At 37.1% G+C, this 12,947-nt stretch overlaps 3 protein-coding genes across 7 annotated transcripts; 2 read left to right on the forward strand and 1 right to left on the reverse strand.

Moving 5' to 3' along the window:
- The first annotated feature begins 32 nt into the window (after nt 1-32).
- LOC110810618 (syntaxin-121-like) lies at nt 33-1,983 on the forward strand. Its single transcript, XM_022036838.2, has 2 exons — nt 33-807; nt 1,075-1,983. Exons 1-2 carry the CDS (start codon nt 246-248, stop codon nt 1,533-1,535), a joined length of 1,023 nt encoding a protein of 340 aa, XP_021892530.1. The 5' UTR covers nt 33-245; the 3' UTR covers nt 1,536-1,983.
- A 755-nt stretch (nt 1,984-2,738) lies between these two features.
- Nucleotides 2,739-9,447, forward strand: LOC110810543 (TatD related DNase). Of its 5 annotated transcripts, none has more exons than XM_088210233.1 (12): nt 2,740-2,889; nt 2,997-3,026; nt 3,131-3,230; nt 3,997-4,056; nt 4,183-4,222; nt 4,336-4,416; nt 6,563-6,633; nt 6,762-6,872; nt 7,459-7,541; nt 8,198-8,414; nt 8,816-8,899; nt 9,150-9,447. In XM_088210233.1, exons 1-12 carry the CDS (start codon nt 2,868-2,870, stop codon nt 9,217-9,219), a joined length of 969 nt encoding a protein of 322 aa, XP_088066359.1. In that variant the 5' UTR covers nt 2,740-2,867; the 3' UTR covers nt 9,220-9,447. The 5 variants fall into 5 exon arrangements, with proteins under 5 accessions (XP_088066362.1, XP_088066359.1, XP_088066361.1 ...); XM_088210235.1 differs by having other exon boundaries at nt 2,741-2,889; nt 2,997-3,017; XM_088210232.1 differs by having other exon boundaries at nt 2,742-2,889; nt 3,131-3,231; nt 3,999-4,056; nt 4,179-4,222.
- Nucleotides 9,448-9,870: 423 nt separating this feature from the next.
- Nucleotides 9,871-12,602, reverse strand: CP33 (chloroplast RNA-binding protein 33). The gene is made up of 4 exons (XM_022036729.2): nt 11,917-12,602; nt 11,732-11,833; nt 10,385-10,693; nt 9,871-10,303 (listed from the first exon to the last, which is right to left on the reverse strand). The coding sequence occupies exons 1-4, from the start codon at nt 12,364-12,366 to the stop codon at nt 10,175-10,177; spliced, it is 990 nt and encodes a 329-aa protein (XP_021892421.1). The 5' UTR covers nt 12,367-12,602; the 3' UTR covers nt 9,871-10,174.
- Nucleotides 12,603-12,947: the final 345 nt, after the last annotated feature.

A 12,947-nucleotide genomic window follows, 5' to 3' on the forward strand; every position in this document is an offset into this window, starting at 1 on the left:
AAAAAGTTTCTATTTTGTTTTCACTCGGTTAGACCTCTTCCTTCCTTCCTTCTCCTTCCTCGATGCTTCCTCTACCTTTGACTTCTCTTCTCTGATACCCCATTGTTGAACCAGCGACCCCTTTGACTCTTCTTCCTCAACCAGCCCATCCATCCATCAAAACCTACCTCTTCCTCCACATTCTCATCAACTCCTCTCAACCTTCTTTCCTATCAAGTCGCTAATTTCACATTTCCTCATTCGCCATGAACGATTTGTTTTCCGGTTCCTTTTCCCGCTTTCGAAGTGAGGATGCATCTCCCGATCGCAACCATCGCACCGTCGAGATGACCGACTCGGCCGTTGCCACCGGCGGCGTCAATCTCGACAAGTTCTTCGAGGACGTCGAGTCGGTTAAGGACGAGCTCAAGGAGCTCGAAAGGTTGAATGATAGTCTTCAGTCGTCTCATGAGAAGAGTAAGACCTTGCACAATGCAAAAGCTGTCAAAGATCTCAGAGCTCGAATGGACGCCGACGCTGCCGCGGCTTTGAAGAAGGCTAAAATCATCAAGGTCCGATTAGAGGCCCTTGACCGCTCCAACGCTGCCAATCGTAGCCTCCCTGGTTGTGGCCCTGGCTCTTCCTCTGATCGTACTCGTACATCTGTCGTCAACGGCCTTAGGAAGAAGTTGAAGGAATCCATGGATAGCTTCAATAGTCTGAGGGAGAGGATTTCCTCCGAGTATAGAGAGACCGTCCAGAGGAGGTACTTTACCGTCACCGGCGAGAATCCCGATGAGAAAACCCTCGATCGCCTCATATCTACAGGTCAGTTAACGGTGCTCATGAATATAGATATATAGCGTCTATATATATAAATATCTGGATTAATGATTACTTAATCGACTGATCAAACCGTTATTAACCCTAATTAGCTAATTACGATGAATAAATAGATTGATAACAAAATCAATTTGATAGAAATTCTTGCAGATTACAATAGATGAACCGGTTTTGAACTTCCTCCAAACCATTGTACTGCGATTCTTCTGTAATGCTTTGAAGTTAACATAATTAAACACTGACTCCACGCAGGGGAGAGCGAGACTTTCTTGCAAAAAGCCATTCAAGAACAGGGGAGAGGGAGAATCTTAGACACCATAAACGAGATTCAAGAGAGACACGATGCAGTGCGAGAAATGGAGAAGAACCTCAAGGAATTGCACCAAGTGTTCTTGGACATGGCAGTGTTGGTACAAGCTCAAGGCGAGCAACTGGACGACATTGAAAGCCAAGTGGCCAGAGCTCACTCCTTCGTCAGAGGCGGAACCCAGCAGTTGACTACAGCTAGGGTTTACCAGAAAAGCACCCGGAAATGGACTTGCTATGCGATCATAATCTTGCTGGTAATCATCTTGTTCGTGGTTTTGTTCACTGTCAAACCCTGGGAACGTAACGGCGGTGGTAACAACAGTGGCCCATCTCCATCATCGGGTCAATCTACAACCCCACCAGCTGGTCAATCTTCTTCTCCATCTCCTCCGGGTAGACGATAGAGCTATCAATAAATGTGATGCATATATTATTGTGTAGTTTGAGATTCTGGGTTCCACTTTTTCGCATTGGTATATTTGCTTTTTTTCACTTTCTTCTTCGTGGGTTTAGATGGGAAAGACTGGGGGATATTCAGGAATCTACAAAGGCCAGGATCTGAATTATTTGATGAAAGATTCAAACTTTTTATAGTAATTCAAATCGATTTTGCATACCCATTACTCGACATTGTTTAGAAATTGAATTGCTATACAATGTCAAGCGGTTGGTATACGAAATTGAAAATTGTTGGAACACTATAAAATGTAAGATGATGATTATCGTACATTTCCACTGAGGGTTAGGTTGAGGTAGTAGACATTGTTTGAGACAGACAGACAGACAGCTTGTTCTGATTACTTATTCTTTTTTTCTTTTTTGTAACTAATGCTATTCTCATTTTAATCTTTCTGCTGCTTGAGTTCATGTCCTGTTCTGAATCATGGTGGAAATCTCACATGGCTCCCAACAATTACGAGAAGAAAATATCAGATTGGTATATCTGAAAAGAATAAGATTCTTTGAAATTTTCATGAAAATACTAATTGTTTAGACAAATAGAAGTTTCTTATCTCAAATAAACAGAGAATATAACAAAATTCCAGGGTGCATATCATAACATCTTAGACCAATTTCAGATTCCTGGTATGCCAGATTGCACATCAATATTTTTTAGGGTTGACAATTTGTTTAATATTCCTAAAAGTTGTGGCAGTAGATTCCATGCACTGAACTCCTGAAAAGGAGATACTACCAAATGGCATAAATGGGTGGGTGAGGATGACACCTTAATTGGAATAGAAAATCATTGGAAAAAAAAAAAAAAAAAAGTCATTTGGTTAAAAAAATAAATTAAGAATAAACTATTATTTAACTTAAATTTTTTTTTTTAGAATAAAAGAAATTCAAATATTAGTAGATTATAAGTATTCCAATTAAATTATAAAATACTACTTTTACTATAATTGTAATGAATCGCAATAAGTTGTTGCAATGAAGTCTAATTTTATTATCGCAATTCTATATAATTTAAATATGTCAATATCTAATATACCGTGACGAGTTTTACTTCTTAAATAAAATATAACGATCTTAATTATTAAATATTAGTAATTATGATAAATTAAAATATTTTAAGAACATGACAAATTTGATATATTTATAAACATGTTATACCAGTGGGCTAAGCCCATGTATGTTACTCATTATTTCTGTCTCCTTAAAATGCTCTCCAACCACTGGCCCCTCTTCTGTCCCCCTTCCTCTTATCGGACTCGGGTCTCGGAGGTACTGCCATGGCGTTAATACGAACGATAGGCAAGTTTTTCCTCCGCAGTTGTTAAGTTTAACTCAACATATGATATGTACCTAACGAGCCTCTTTTCCTTTTCTCCGTTTTGTTGTTTGCTCTTTTACGAAAGCAGATATAGCCGTGAACTTCACAGGTCAGTCAGGCATTTCACCGAACACCTGATGCTTGTTACCGCTAATTGTCTCTTCAAATTTGGCTTTGATTGTTCCATGTAAGTGACTGGTGGAAATGGTTATAATTTCACAGATGGCATGTTCAAAGGAATATATAATGGCAAGCAGCATCATGTACCTGATATTGCTACTGTTCTGAACCGAGCTTGGAGTGCTGGAGTTGATCGAATCATAGTTAAGTCTGCTGCTTACCAAATTTTGATCAAATTATGCTTATTTTCATTTGAAAATTTCTTTAGATAGTATATCGTAGTATAGTGCTGTGCACAAACATAGAAGACACCAAGAAGTAGTGGGTTTTTCTGCCATTTTTGGGCTAAGAAAGAAACCGTAGGTGGACTTGTTTAGCTTCTTGGAGTTCAACCATTGCTGATGCTTGGTACGACTAGCGAACTCATTCTCCAATTTCTGTTATTTATGGTAGTGTAAGTGTACCAAAAGACTCAAGTTTGGTTTAAGTTTCCAGAATAAAAGTTACAATATAATACAAATGAGATAAAGATTTGAATGAACATATCATTATAATTTTATGTTAAATCTATGTGGTATTGTGATTTCTTCTTTAATAAGTGGGAATACGAATTCTACATTGTGAAATTGAAGATATGAGTGGAGTTGTATAATTATGCATTAAATATGTAAATTATGACATATGATACTTATCAATTATCCAAGATTTGAGAATTAAATGAGAATAGAATATATTTAAATCAAATGCAATGTAAGTTCTAAACTATCATTTCACAAAACCCGCTGCTTAATGGAGGATGATTAAAGTTTTCTATATCTTGTTTCTCTCTCTCTCTCTCTCTCTTACCTTGTATGACTGGATGAGAATATAGTTCATGAAGCTACAAATTGAATAATACCTATCCACCTCAGTAGCAAGTGGCATAAATAATCTCATAGGTTTACAATTTGGATTTGGTTTATGGTTACAGGTGACTGGTGGGTCCTTGGACGAATCAAAGGAAGCTCTAGCCATTGCCGAAACAGATGGTTAATCTATGCTTTAGTGTTTGCTGATATATGCTTTGTTGTCTTGCCTAAAGTGTTCCTTTCAATTTGTTTCTGAGTAAAGATTTTCCATTTGAAAGTTTTTTGTTTATTGTTTGGTTCAGGAAGGCTCTTTTGCACAGTTGGCGTGCATCCAACAAGATGCAAGGTTTATTTGCCCAACAACTTAAAGTTCTTCAATCTTTGAAATACATGATAAATCCTTTACTCCACAGTTTGGTTAATAATAAATCTTAATTGGCATGACATCTGTTTATTCAGGAGTTTGAAGAGAATGGGGATCCAGAAAAGCATTTTCAGGCTCTATTGTCGCTGGCCAAAGAAGGAATCCAGAAAGGGAAGGTAATGAAAGATCAATGAAATTTTAGAATATAGGTATCTGTCAAAGATAACTGCTTACAGGTATAAAATTGTTGGCTTTGTTTGACATTTTTTAGCCTCTTAGCTTATCATTGTTATATGCACTAATGCTCATCTTTCGTTTCCTTAATGTGACTTCAATTTCATTTCATGGTAAAACATATCATGTATCTGGGAGGGGGTTGTCTAAAGAGTTGGAAGGAGGGTCTTTGCTCTTTAGGGGGAAGGGTAATCCTGATAGATGTTTACCTGTCTAGCATACCACTTCATTATATGTCTCTATTTTGGATTCTTGTTGGGGTAGCAGAGAGTATCGAGGCTAAAATGAGTAGGTTTCTTTGAGAAGGAGGTGATGAGGAGCGTAGAGACCATTTGGTTAAACGGGAGGTATGTTGTCAGTCTAAATGTTCTGGAGGTCTGGATATCAAGAATCTTAGATCAAAGAATGTTTATTTACTGGAGAAATGGCTATGGTGTTTTCCTTGTGAACCAAACTCTCTATGACATAAGGTGATAAACGGTATTCATGGTAGTGACAGGGATAGTTTGGATGTCCTTGCAGGAAGATCCACTATTCATTGGAGTCCCTGGAAAGCCATTTCCCAAATCCACCCTTTGCTCACCACACTCATCCAACTATAAGTGGGAAATGGTGCTCGGACACTTCTTTGGAAAGACTTATGGTTGGGAGACCATCCACTTGCTACAAAATTCCCAAGACTTTACCAGTTGTCTACCGGATAAAATACCCATATCTCTTGTTTCACTGTGAATACTGAGGATAGCCTATCTTGGAGCTTTCACTTTAACCCGAACCTAGTTGATAGGGAGACTTCCGATTTGTCTACATTACTCAACATGCTAGAACCCATACATATGTCTCTGCAACCAGATAATCATGTTTGGATACGCGAACCTTCTGGCATGTTCACGTTTAAGTCCTTCTGCTCTTATCTTATTGGTAACCCCAGTGCCACAAACTTTCATATTGCCAAGGATTTTTGGAAAGTTAGAGTTCCTTTGAAGGGGAAGGTGGTTTAGATGGACTGCTATCAATGACTTGCTTCAAATCCGTTGCCCCCACTGTGTCTTGTCCTTTGATATTTGTATTATGTGTTCCAGAGATGGTGGGACTCATTCCCACTTATTCTTACACTGCTCTACAGCTTGGAAAATGTGGACTGATATTTTGAATAAGTTTGGTCTGAGCTGGCAATGCCCCCTACTGCGAATAGCTTCTTCAAATCCTTTATTTTGGGGGAATGGAGTTGAAAGAGAGGCTTAGCCGCTTTGGCAAGGTGCTATTTTTGCTGGTCTCTAGTGTATATGGCTTGCAAGAAATAACTGGATCTTCCGAGACTGGTCGATATCATCCTATGAGCTGAGTGAAAGGATCATTTTCATGGGTTCTCTTTGGCCAAAATGGCATGGCTTCTTCCCGAATAACAGCATTATGGAGCTGCATCGCAATTGGATCTATAAAGATTAGGGCTTAGTTGGTGTCTACACTTGTTTTTACTTTTTTGATGCTACTTCTCGGAGGATGTCTTATTCTACATTTTTATAATTTTTTTCTTCTCCTCCTACTTAATAGCCAAGGTGCTATTTTTTCTGGTCTCCAGTGTATATGGCTTGCAAGAAATAGCTAGATCTTCCGAGACTGGTTGATGTCATGCTATGAGCTAAGTGGAAGAGTCACTTTCATGGCTTCCATATGGGCAAAATTGCATGGCTTCTTCCCAAATGACAGAATTATGGAGCTCCATCGCAATTGAGATGTTATCATCTATAAAGATTAGGGCTGTGCTGGCGTACTTTTTTTTATGCTTACTTTTTGGAGGATGTCTTATTCTCCATTTTTGTATTATTTTCTTCTTCTCCTACTTAATAAAGTTTCTTCTTTTGTCAAAAAAAAAATACTTATTTTTTCTCTCAAAACTTATCATGCATTTTCATCTTGTGTTTGAGAGAGGAATTCTTAATACATCCAGATCACTTGGACCTTTGACAATGTGGAATATATTTCAGATTAGAATGATATATTTCATATTAGAATGTTTGTTCAAGGAATAAGTTGCATGAATGCGCATGCCTGACTATTTATATTGTTGTTTCTTATTGAACTTAGGTGGTGGCAATAGGTGAATGTGGATTAGATTATGATAGGCTCCACTTCTGCCCAGCTGACATTCAAAAGAAGTAAGCAGTTTCTGGAGAAATATTTATTGGGATTATATTCTGTTTTCATATTTGTTGGTTAATTTTCTTATTTGTTTCCTCTTATATGCTGTGATGATTGCATTGTCTACATACATTGTGAAAGATAGATATTTTGAGAAGCAATTTGACTTAGCATATGCCACAAAGCTGCCAATGTTTTTGCATATGCGTGCAGCTGCTGGGGATTTCTGTGAAATTCTAGAGCGGAACAAGGACAGGTCAGATTACTGTGCATTCTATGATTTCTGCAACCATATTTTTTCTACATAAAATTGTCACTGATTTTGTTCATTATACCTTCTTCTGTTGGATTCCTTTTCCATATGTATTCTGAATTTCTACATCCACCTCCTACCTCGAGAAAAAGAAGCTGCCTCTGCATACCAATTATTGATATGATGATATCTATCCCCTTGTTCTTCTCATTAGATTTTTTAGATATTTCCACCACAGATGGCATCACATTCATTCTTTCTTTTGTTTTCTTTTCCTTTTTTAATTTCATGATGCTAAACAAGTGTCTACATGGAGCTCTAGCAAAAATATTTCCAACTTGAAAAGATTGACCAACTATTGATATGATGATATCTATCCCCTTGTTCTTCTCATTAGATTTTTTAGATATTTCCACCACAGATGGCGTCACATTCATTCTTTCTTTTCTTTTCTTTTCCTTTTTTAATTTCATGATGCTAAACAAGTGTCTAGATGGAGCTCTAGCAAAAATATTTCGAAGTTATGATCACAATTTTTTGGTAGCTTTTGAGCCATGCTACTGCATGCTGACTTTACAAGTTCTCTCAGGTTTGGGGCGGGGGTTACTCATTCATTTACCGGCAGTACTGAAGACCGTGAAAAACTTCTTTCATTCCATAATCTGTATATAGGTGAATATCCTGCTGTGCAGATGTTTGAGTTTATGTTTCTTGGAAACATGTGTTCTTTTTTCTTCATTCATGATCAGTGTTATAGAGACATCAATGTAATATCTGAACCAGAACAAACAATATCTTAATGAACGGAGTTCTTCTTGTAGCATCTTCTTCAAAATGAGTTGTAGCGAATGGTTTGTGAGAATAATAGAGAACATTCCTGTAGAATCATCTTCTATTTGGAAACAAATTTTGTTGGTGGATGAATTCTTTGGGGCAGCTTGTGATTCAAAAATCTAAGTGGATAGAGTATTTCTAGGCAAAGAAAAAATGTCTTGGTTTAGTACATCAGAATTGATAGGAACGATTCTCGCTCTCTCTCTCTCTCCTCCCCCCCCCCCCCCCCCCCCAACCCATTCCCTACTCTCCCTTCTTCAATTGTATGCACAGTTTCAAGGGGAAAATGTAAAGACCAGCTATTTGTCCATCTACACTTTTTTTTTTACCTTAAGAAGATTTAAAATGTCTTCTATATAACTGTGCTGAATGGTGAATGTCATTCAGTCCACTGGAACACAGAAATAGATCCTCCCTGCCCCATGGACAGGAACTTATGTTAGCTTCATGTATACTTCATGCTTATCACTAATACTTTTTGTCGTACTAAACAGGTGTAAATGGTTGTTCTTTGAAGACAGCTGAAAACCTTGATGTTGTGAGAGGCATACCTGTTGAAAGGATGATGATTGAAACTGATTCTCCTTATTGCGAGATCAAGAACACTCATGCTGGGATAAGTTATGTAAAATCTACATGGCCTTCAAAGAAGAAAGAGAAGTATGATCAGGAGTCTATTGTTAAAGGCCGGAATGAACCTTGTTTAGTTCGGTGAGTTAGAAATACTAGCATCATGCCACATAAAGCTTTAATTTTGTGAAGTTGAGGACCTTGTTTAGAGAAAATAATATTTGCTCTGAAGAAGTTTCTAAAATTGTGAGTCATTCTGGAGTAAAGATGTCTATTAAAGTCCATGACATTCAATTTTTATTTTGTTGCTAGACATGGATGGTAAATGTGTTGGAAGATTCCTTTGGAAGCTATCAATTCCTTCTATTCTTTTGATATGCCAAATAACTGATGATACACTGTTCTCGAAACATTCAAGTATTTATTTCAATATCTCCGTCTGCATTGATGATTTCACTGTCAATGATTATCATAGAAGATTTGTTTATATTCTTCAGCTTGTTTGTATCCATTTTCTGAAACACTACAATCATGCTTCCCAGGCAAGTTCTTGAGGTGGTGGCTGGCTGTAAAGGTATCAATGATATAAATCAGCTGAGCAAGACGTTGTACCACAACACTTGCAGGTAAGTTTGTGAGCTTAGTCTTTCATCATTTCATTATAAATGAACGATACCTCCCATTTGCCTCTGCTAAGAGTGAAACATTGGATTCACTTTCACAACCATGTCAACACTTCCTTGTTTCAACCTAAGAAAAGACCAGTACAACCCCACAAAGCAACTTGTAAAAATTATGGTTACAATTTACCGTCATATAAGAAATATTAGTTATTTTAAGTTAGTTAGAGATCAGTGAATCTTTCCTGTTTTGCAGGGTTTTCTTCCCTCATGACTTGGATTCTGCAGCGGATGCACTTCTTGCTGGTCATGATGAAACCCAGTAAAGAACTGATTTTTGTCTTTCATTCTTCCAACCTGCCAAAGACTATTCAGGTTCTCATTTTATTCCAAGACGTTGTATTGGAATGTCCACTTGTTTCATATTGGAATTTGTTTAATCTTGATAGAGAAACATGCATGTTCTTTATTTTCGGCACATTTCCCATTGTCTTGGAAGCTCCTTACCAAGTGTGCTTGCTTCTTAGTGAAAATGATAATCACTCTTTAAATTATTTTCTCTACTTAATGTTCTGGGTACAATTAATGCATGATAATGCAATGTGCTTGGAAGTCGCTATTTGTTTGAATACATAGTTGTTTTTTTTTTCTTGAATAAGAGGTGCAAGGGTGGCAATAGAGCAAGTTGGCTTGATCCTTCTCTTGTCCTCGCCTCCACCATCCTCTGCCGTCCTTCATATCCATATCCCTCGTATGCAGATGGGTGGAGATATGGGGTGATCGCTTGCCTCTTTTTTGTTATCTTTATCTTATTTGACCATGGTATTAAAAGTGGGAGGAGCAAGTAATCAGGTTATCCAACCTCATTGCAATCCTTATAGAGGTGAGCTCGAATCTTTAACCTTTTCAACCATTGAAAAAGCCCTTCCAACTACCAAAAATGGTTATTTTCTTGATGTTATTATAGTAAACAGTGGTTATCAAAATATTGAATAATTAGATATGAGATATTTGTTAGCTTTGCCATAAAATTCCCATACTATTTCAACTCTTACACGACAAAATGTTTACATACAGGGAGCAGCAAATCATGAGCACGTCCTTTCACTTTTTTGTTAGCATTCTGATTTGCAGGAACTATTGTGTCGACAATGGGGGTGGTTCAGCATGACCAAAAGGGTAACCGATGATCCAGATTTGAGAATTTCTAAGGCAACATTTTCCCTGTAGCATACTCTCTTGATTCACAGCTCAATATCATTTTTTTCCCATTCATTTCTTTCAAATACTTGCACTAAGCAATTCACTGCTATCAATGTTGCTTTCTCTATCTCTCTGTGATGCTGGCGGAGGAGTTAATGGAGCCCTTTCAGCTGCAACATTCAATTTTAGTGGCCGGCCTTCTACCTCCTGATGCCATTGAAACAAAAATAAGTAAACTGAGAATATGAAATGCATCAAACTTAAAAAATCAGTCGAACTCATTCTTACCACTCCATTCATAGCATTTAGAGCAGCCTGAAGATCCTCCTCTGATTCAAATGACACAAACCCAAAACCTCGAGACCTGCCTGAATTTCTGTCATAGATGACCTTGGCACTCATAAGACCTGGCTGATCTGCAAAAGCATCTCTAAGACCTTGAGAGGTAAGGCCCCAACCAAGATTACCTGCATAGATTTTGTAAGGGCTATCAACAAATCCTTTGTAACCACTCCTTATCTTAGGCCCCATTACTTCTCGTTCACCGCCTCTTGGCACTTCAGGAAAGTTCACCCTCACAGTCCGGCCTCCCATTTGCTGTCAACCATTAGTAGCGATAACTCTTTAGCACTATTGACCTTGTTTGTTATTGAAAACGGAGGATAAACATAGAAAAGGATGGAAAACACTATGTTTGGGTAAATATTAATAAAGGAATAGAAAGAAAAACTAGGAAAAAGAAAGAGTAAGTTAATTTAGAGGAATAGAGAGCTTGAAGTTTCATAGAAAATGGGAGACCTCACATTCACCATCTTTTCTTTCCTGATTATTATTTTTTTATTTAATCTAAATAAAAAAAAGTAGGGTGAGCATCACTTCATTTTCTCCATCCAAATCTAGTTTAACTGTATAAAGTTAGATGTGTGAATCCTAGTTCTGTAGTCCCAAAACTAGATGTCTAATTAGCGAGGATCAAACTTGAGAAAACAAAGCCGAAGTATAGGGTATGGAATCGAGTGCATCTAAACGAAAAGCTTTGGAAATTATATATGAATTGCATAATAGGAAGAAATTACCTTATTCCCTTAACAGTCTGGTTGCATTGATCGTAATATGCAGAACTAAAACATAATTTACTGGATTTTAACTACAATTATTCTGGCCTTGAATTTTTAGTGGTTAGACTAAGAATTCCTACGTTTCAAGTGGGGATTGAATCTATTGAAGGTGGTGGATGTGGTTGTAACTCAAACACGATAAGTTATGTTCTTAAGAATTGAATCGAAAATAAACTGAAGTCAGTATTTTCTGCTGTATTCGAATCCTAATCCTAATATACCGACAAGTCTTCAGTTAAACGGTTGTTATGTTACTCTATAAGAGATTGTAATTTCAGGTTTGGTTGAGCATTGCTGCTATCCTCCGGTTGAAAGTTTTGTTATGATTAATATGCATATATCTTATAGTTAACAAAAATATATATTTCTACTAAAAATGGAAGGTGCTTGAGGACTCCTATGAGATAACGAATGCCCCCATTCAATTCGAGTAGAAAAATTTTATCCTAAAAGAAAATCAAACACGAATATAAACACCCAATCATTCAATGTGAGTAGAAAAAGTAAGTAAACTTACAGATCCATCAAACATCCGAATTGCCTCTTTAGCTTCTTCATTACTTCCCATCGTCACAAAAGCAAACCCCCTGCTTCTATCAGTAACTCTATCATACACAATCTGCAACCATTGAAAACAACCAACCACCCATCAATTCATATACCAAAAACAAAAACGAAGAATTTAAAATTTCCACCACAAACCTCCACAGAAACCACATCGCCTGCCTCCCCAAAATACTCAGCCACCTGAGAAGAAGTCATTGCATAAGGCAAATTCCCCACATAGAGCCTTCCAACATCATCACCAGACCGTTTCGCATTTTCCCCCTCCTCGTCCTCCTCTGCTTCTTCTTCTTCTTCTACTTCTTCTTCTTCTTCTTGTTCTTCTTCGGCTTCTGATTCTTTCTGTGAGTCATCTTCGGTGATTTGAAAGCTGTCGAAAGTGGCCGAGAAGCATCGGGAATTGGAGAGAGAAGAAAGGATAGAGAAGGGAAATGAATGGGGATTTTGGGTTTTGAGTCTAAGAGGCTTTGGGTATTTGGGTTTTGATGATTGGAAGTGAATGCGGAGTGGAATTGGGGAGGGAGTAAAGGGGAGATTACAGAGCTTGTTACAGAGTGAGGAAGAAGCAGTAGTAGCTGTTGCAGCCATGGAGAGGGAAGAAGAAGGAGCCGACAGATTTGGAAAGCAGAGATGTTTCTGGTTTTAAAGGATTTCGAAGAAGTAGAGGAGAAAGGAATTGAATTAAATCTCAACCGAAAGAAGAAGAAGAAGAAGAAGAAGATGGATGGATAAGGTTAGGTTAAGATTTTTATTGGGTTTGCTCTGTTGTCACGCTTATGGAGCTCTGGATTTTCTCTCTCTGTTAAATCTGATTTTAACAGGTTAATAATGGAGAAGCTGGAAAATGCATTTATTAATCAGATCAGCAGCCCAGGAGCACGTATTATGGATATTTTTATGTTATTATTATTATTATTATGGATATTTTTATGTCAAAAAATTATATTTATATAAAAATCAAAAACTATTTTTAATTAATTATACAAGAAGTAAGTTATGCAACTTTGGGCATAATTATAATTGCATTATAAATGTTAAAAAATTTAATAATATTTCATATTTACTCTTTTGTTGCTTTTAATTAAAATATATTCTATTGTTTATTCAACTATTAGATTTTAGTTATAATATATATATATATAAATTATTCATTATTTATACATTTCATA

This window comes from Carica papaya, chromosome 8 (assembly GCF_054855325.1).
Source record: "Carica papaya isolate Zhongbai chromosome 8, ASM5485532v1, whole genome shotgun sequence".
In the NCBI taxonomy this organism is placed as follows: domain Eukaryota; kingdom Viridiplantae; phylum Streptophyta; class Magnoliopsida; order Brassicales; family Caricaceae; genus Carica; species Carica papaya.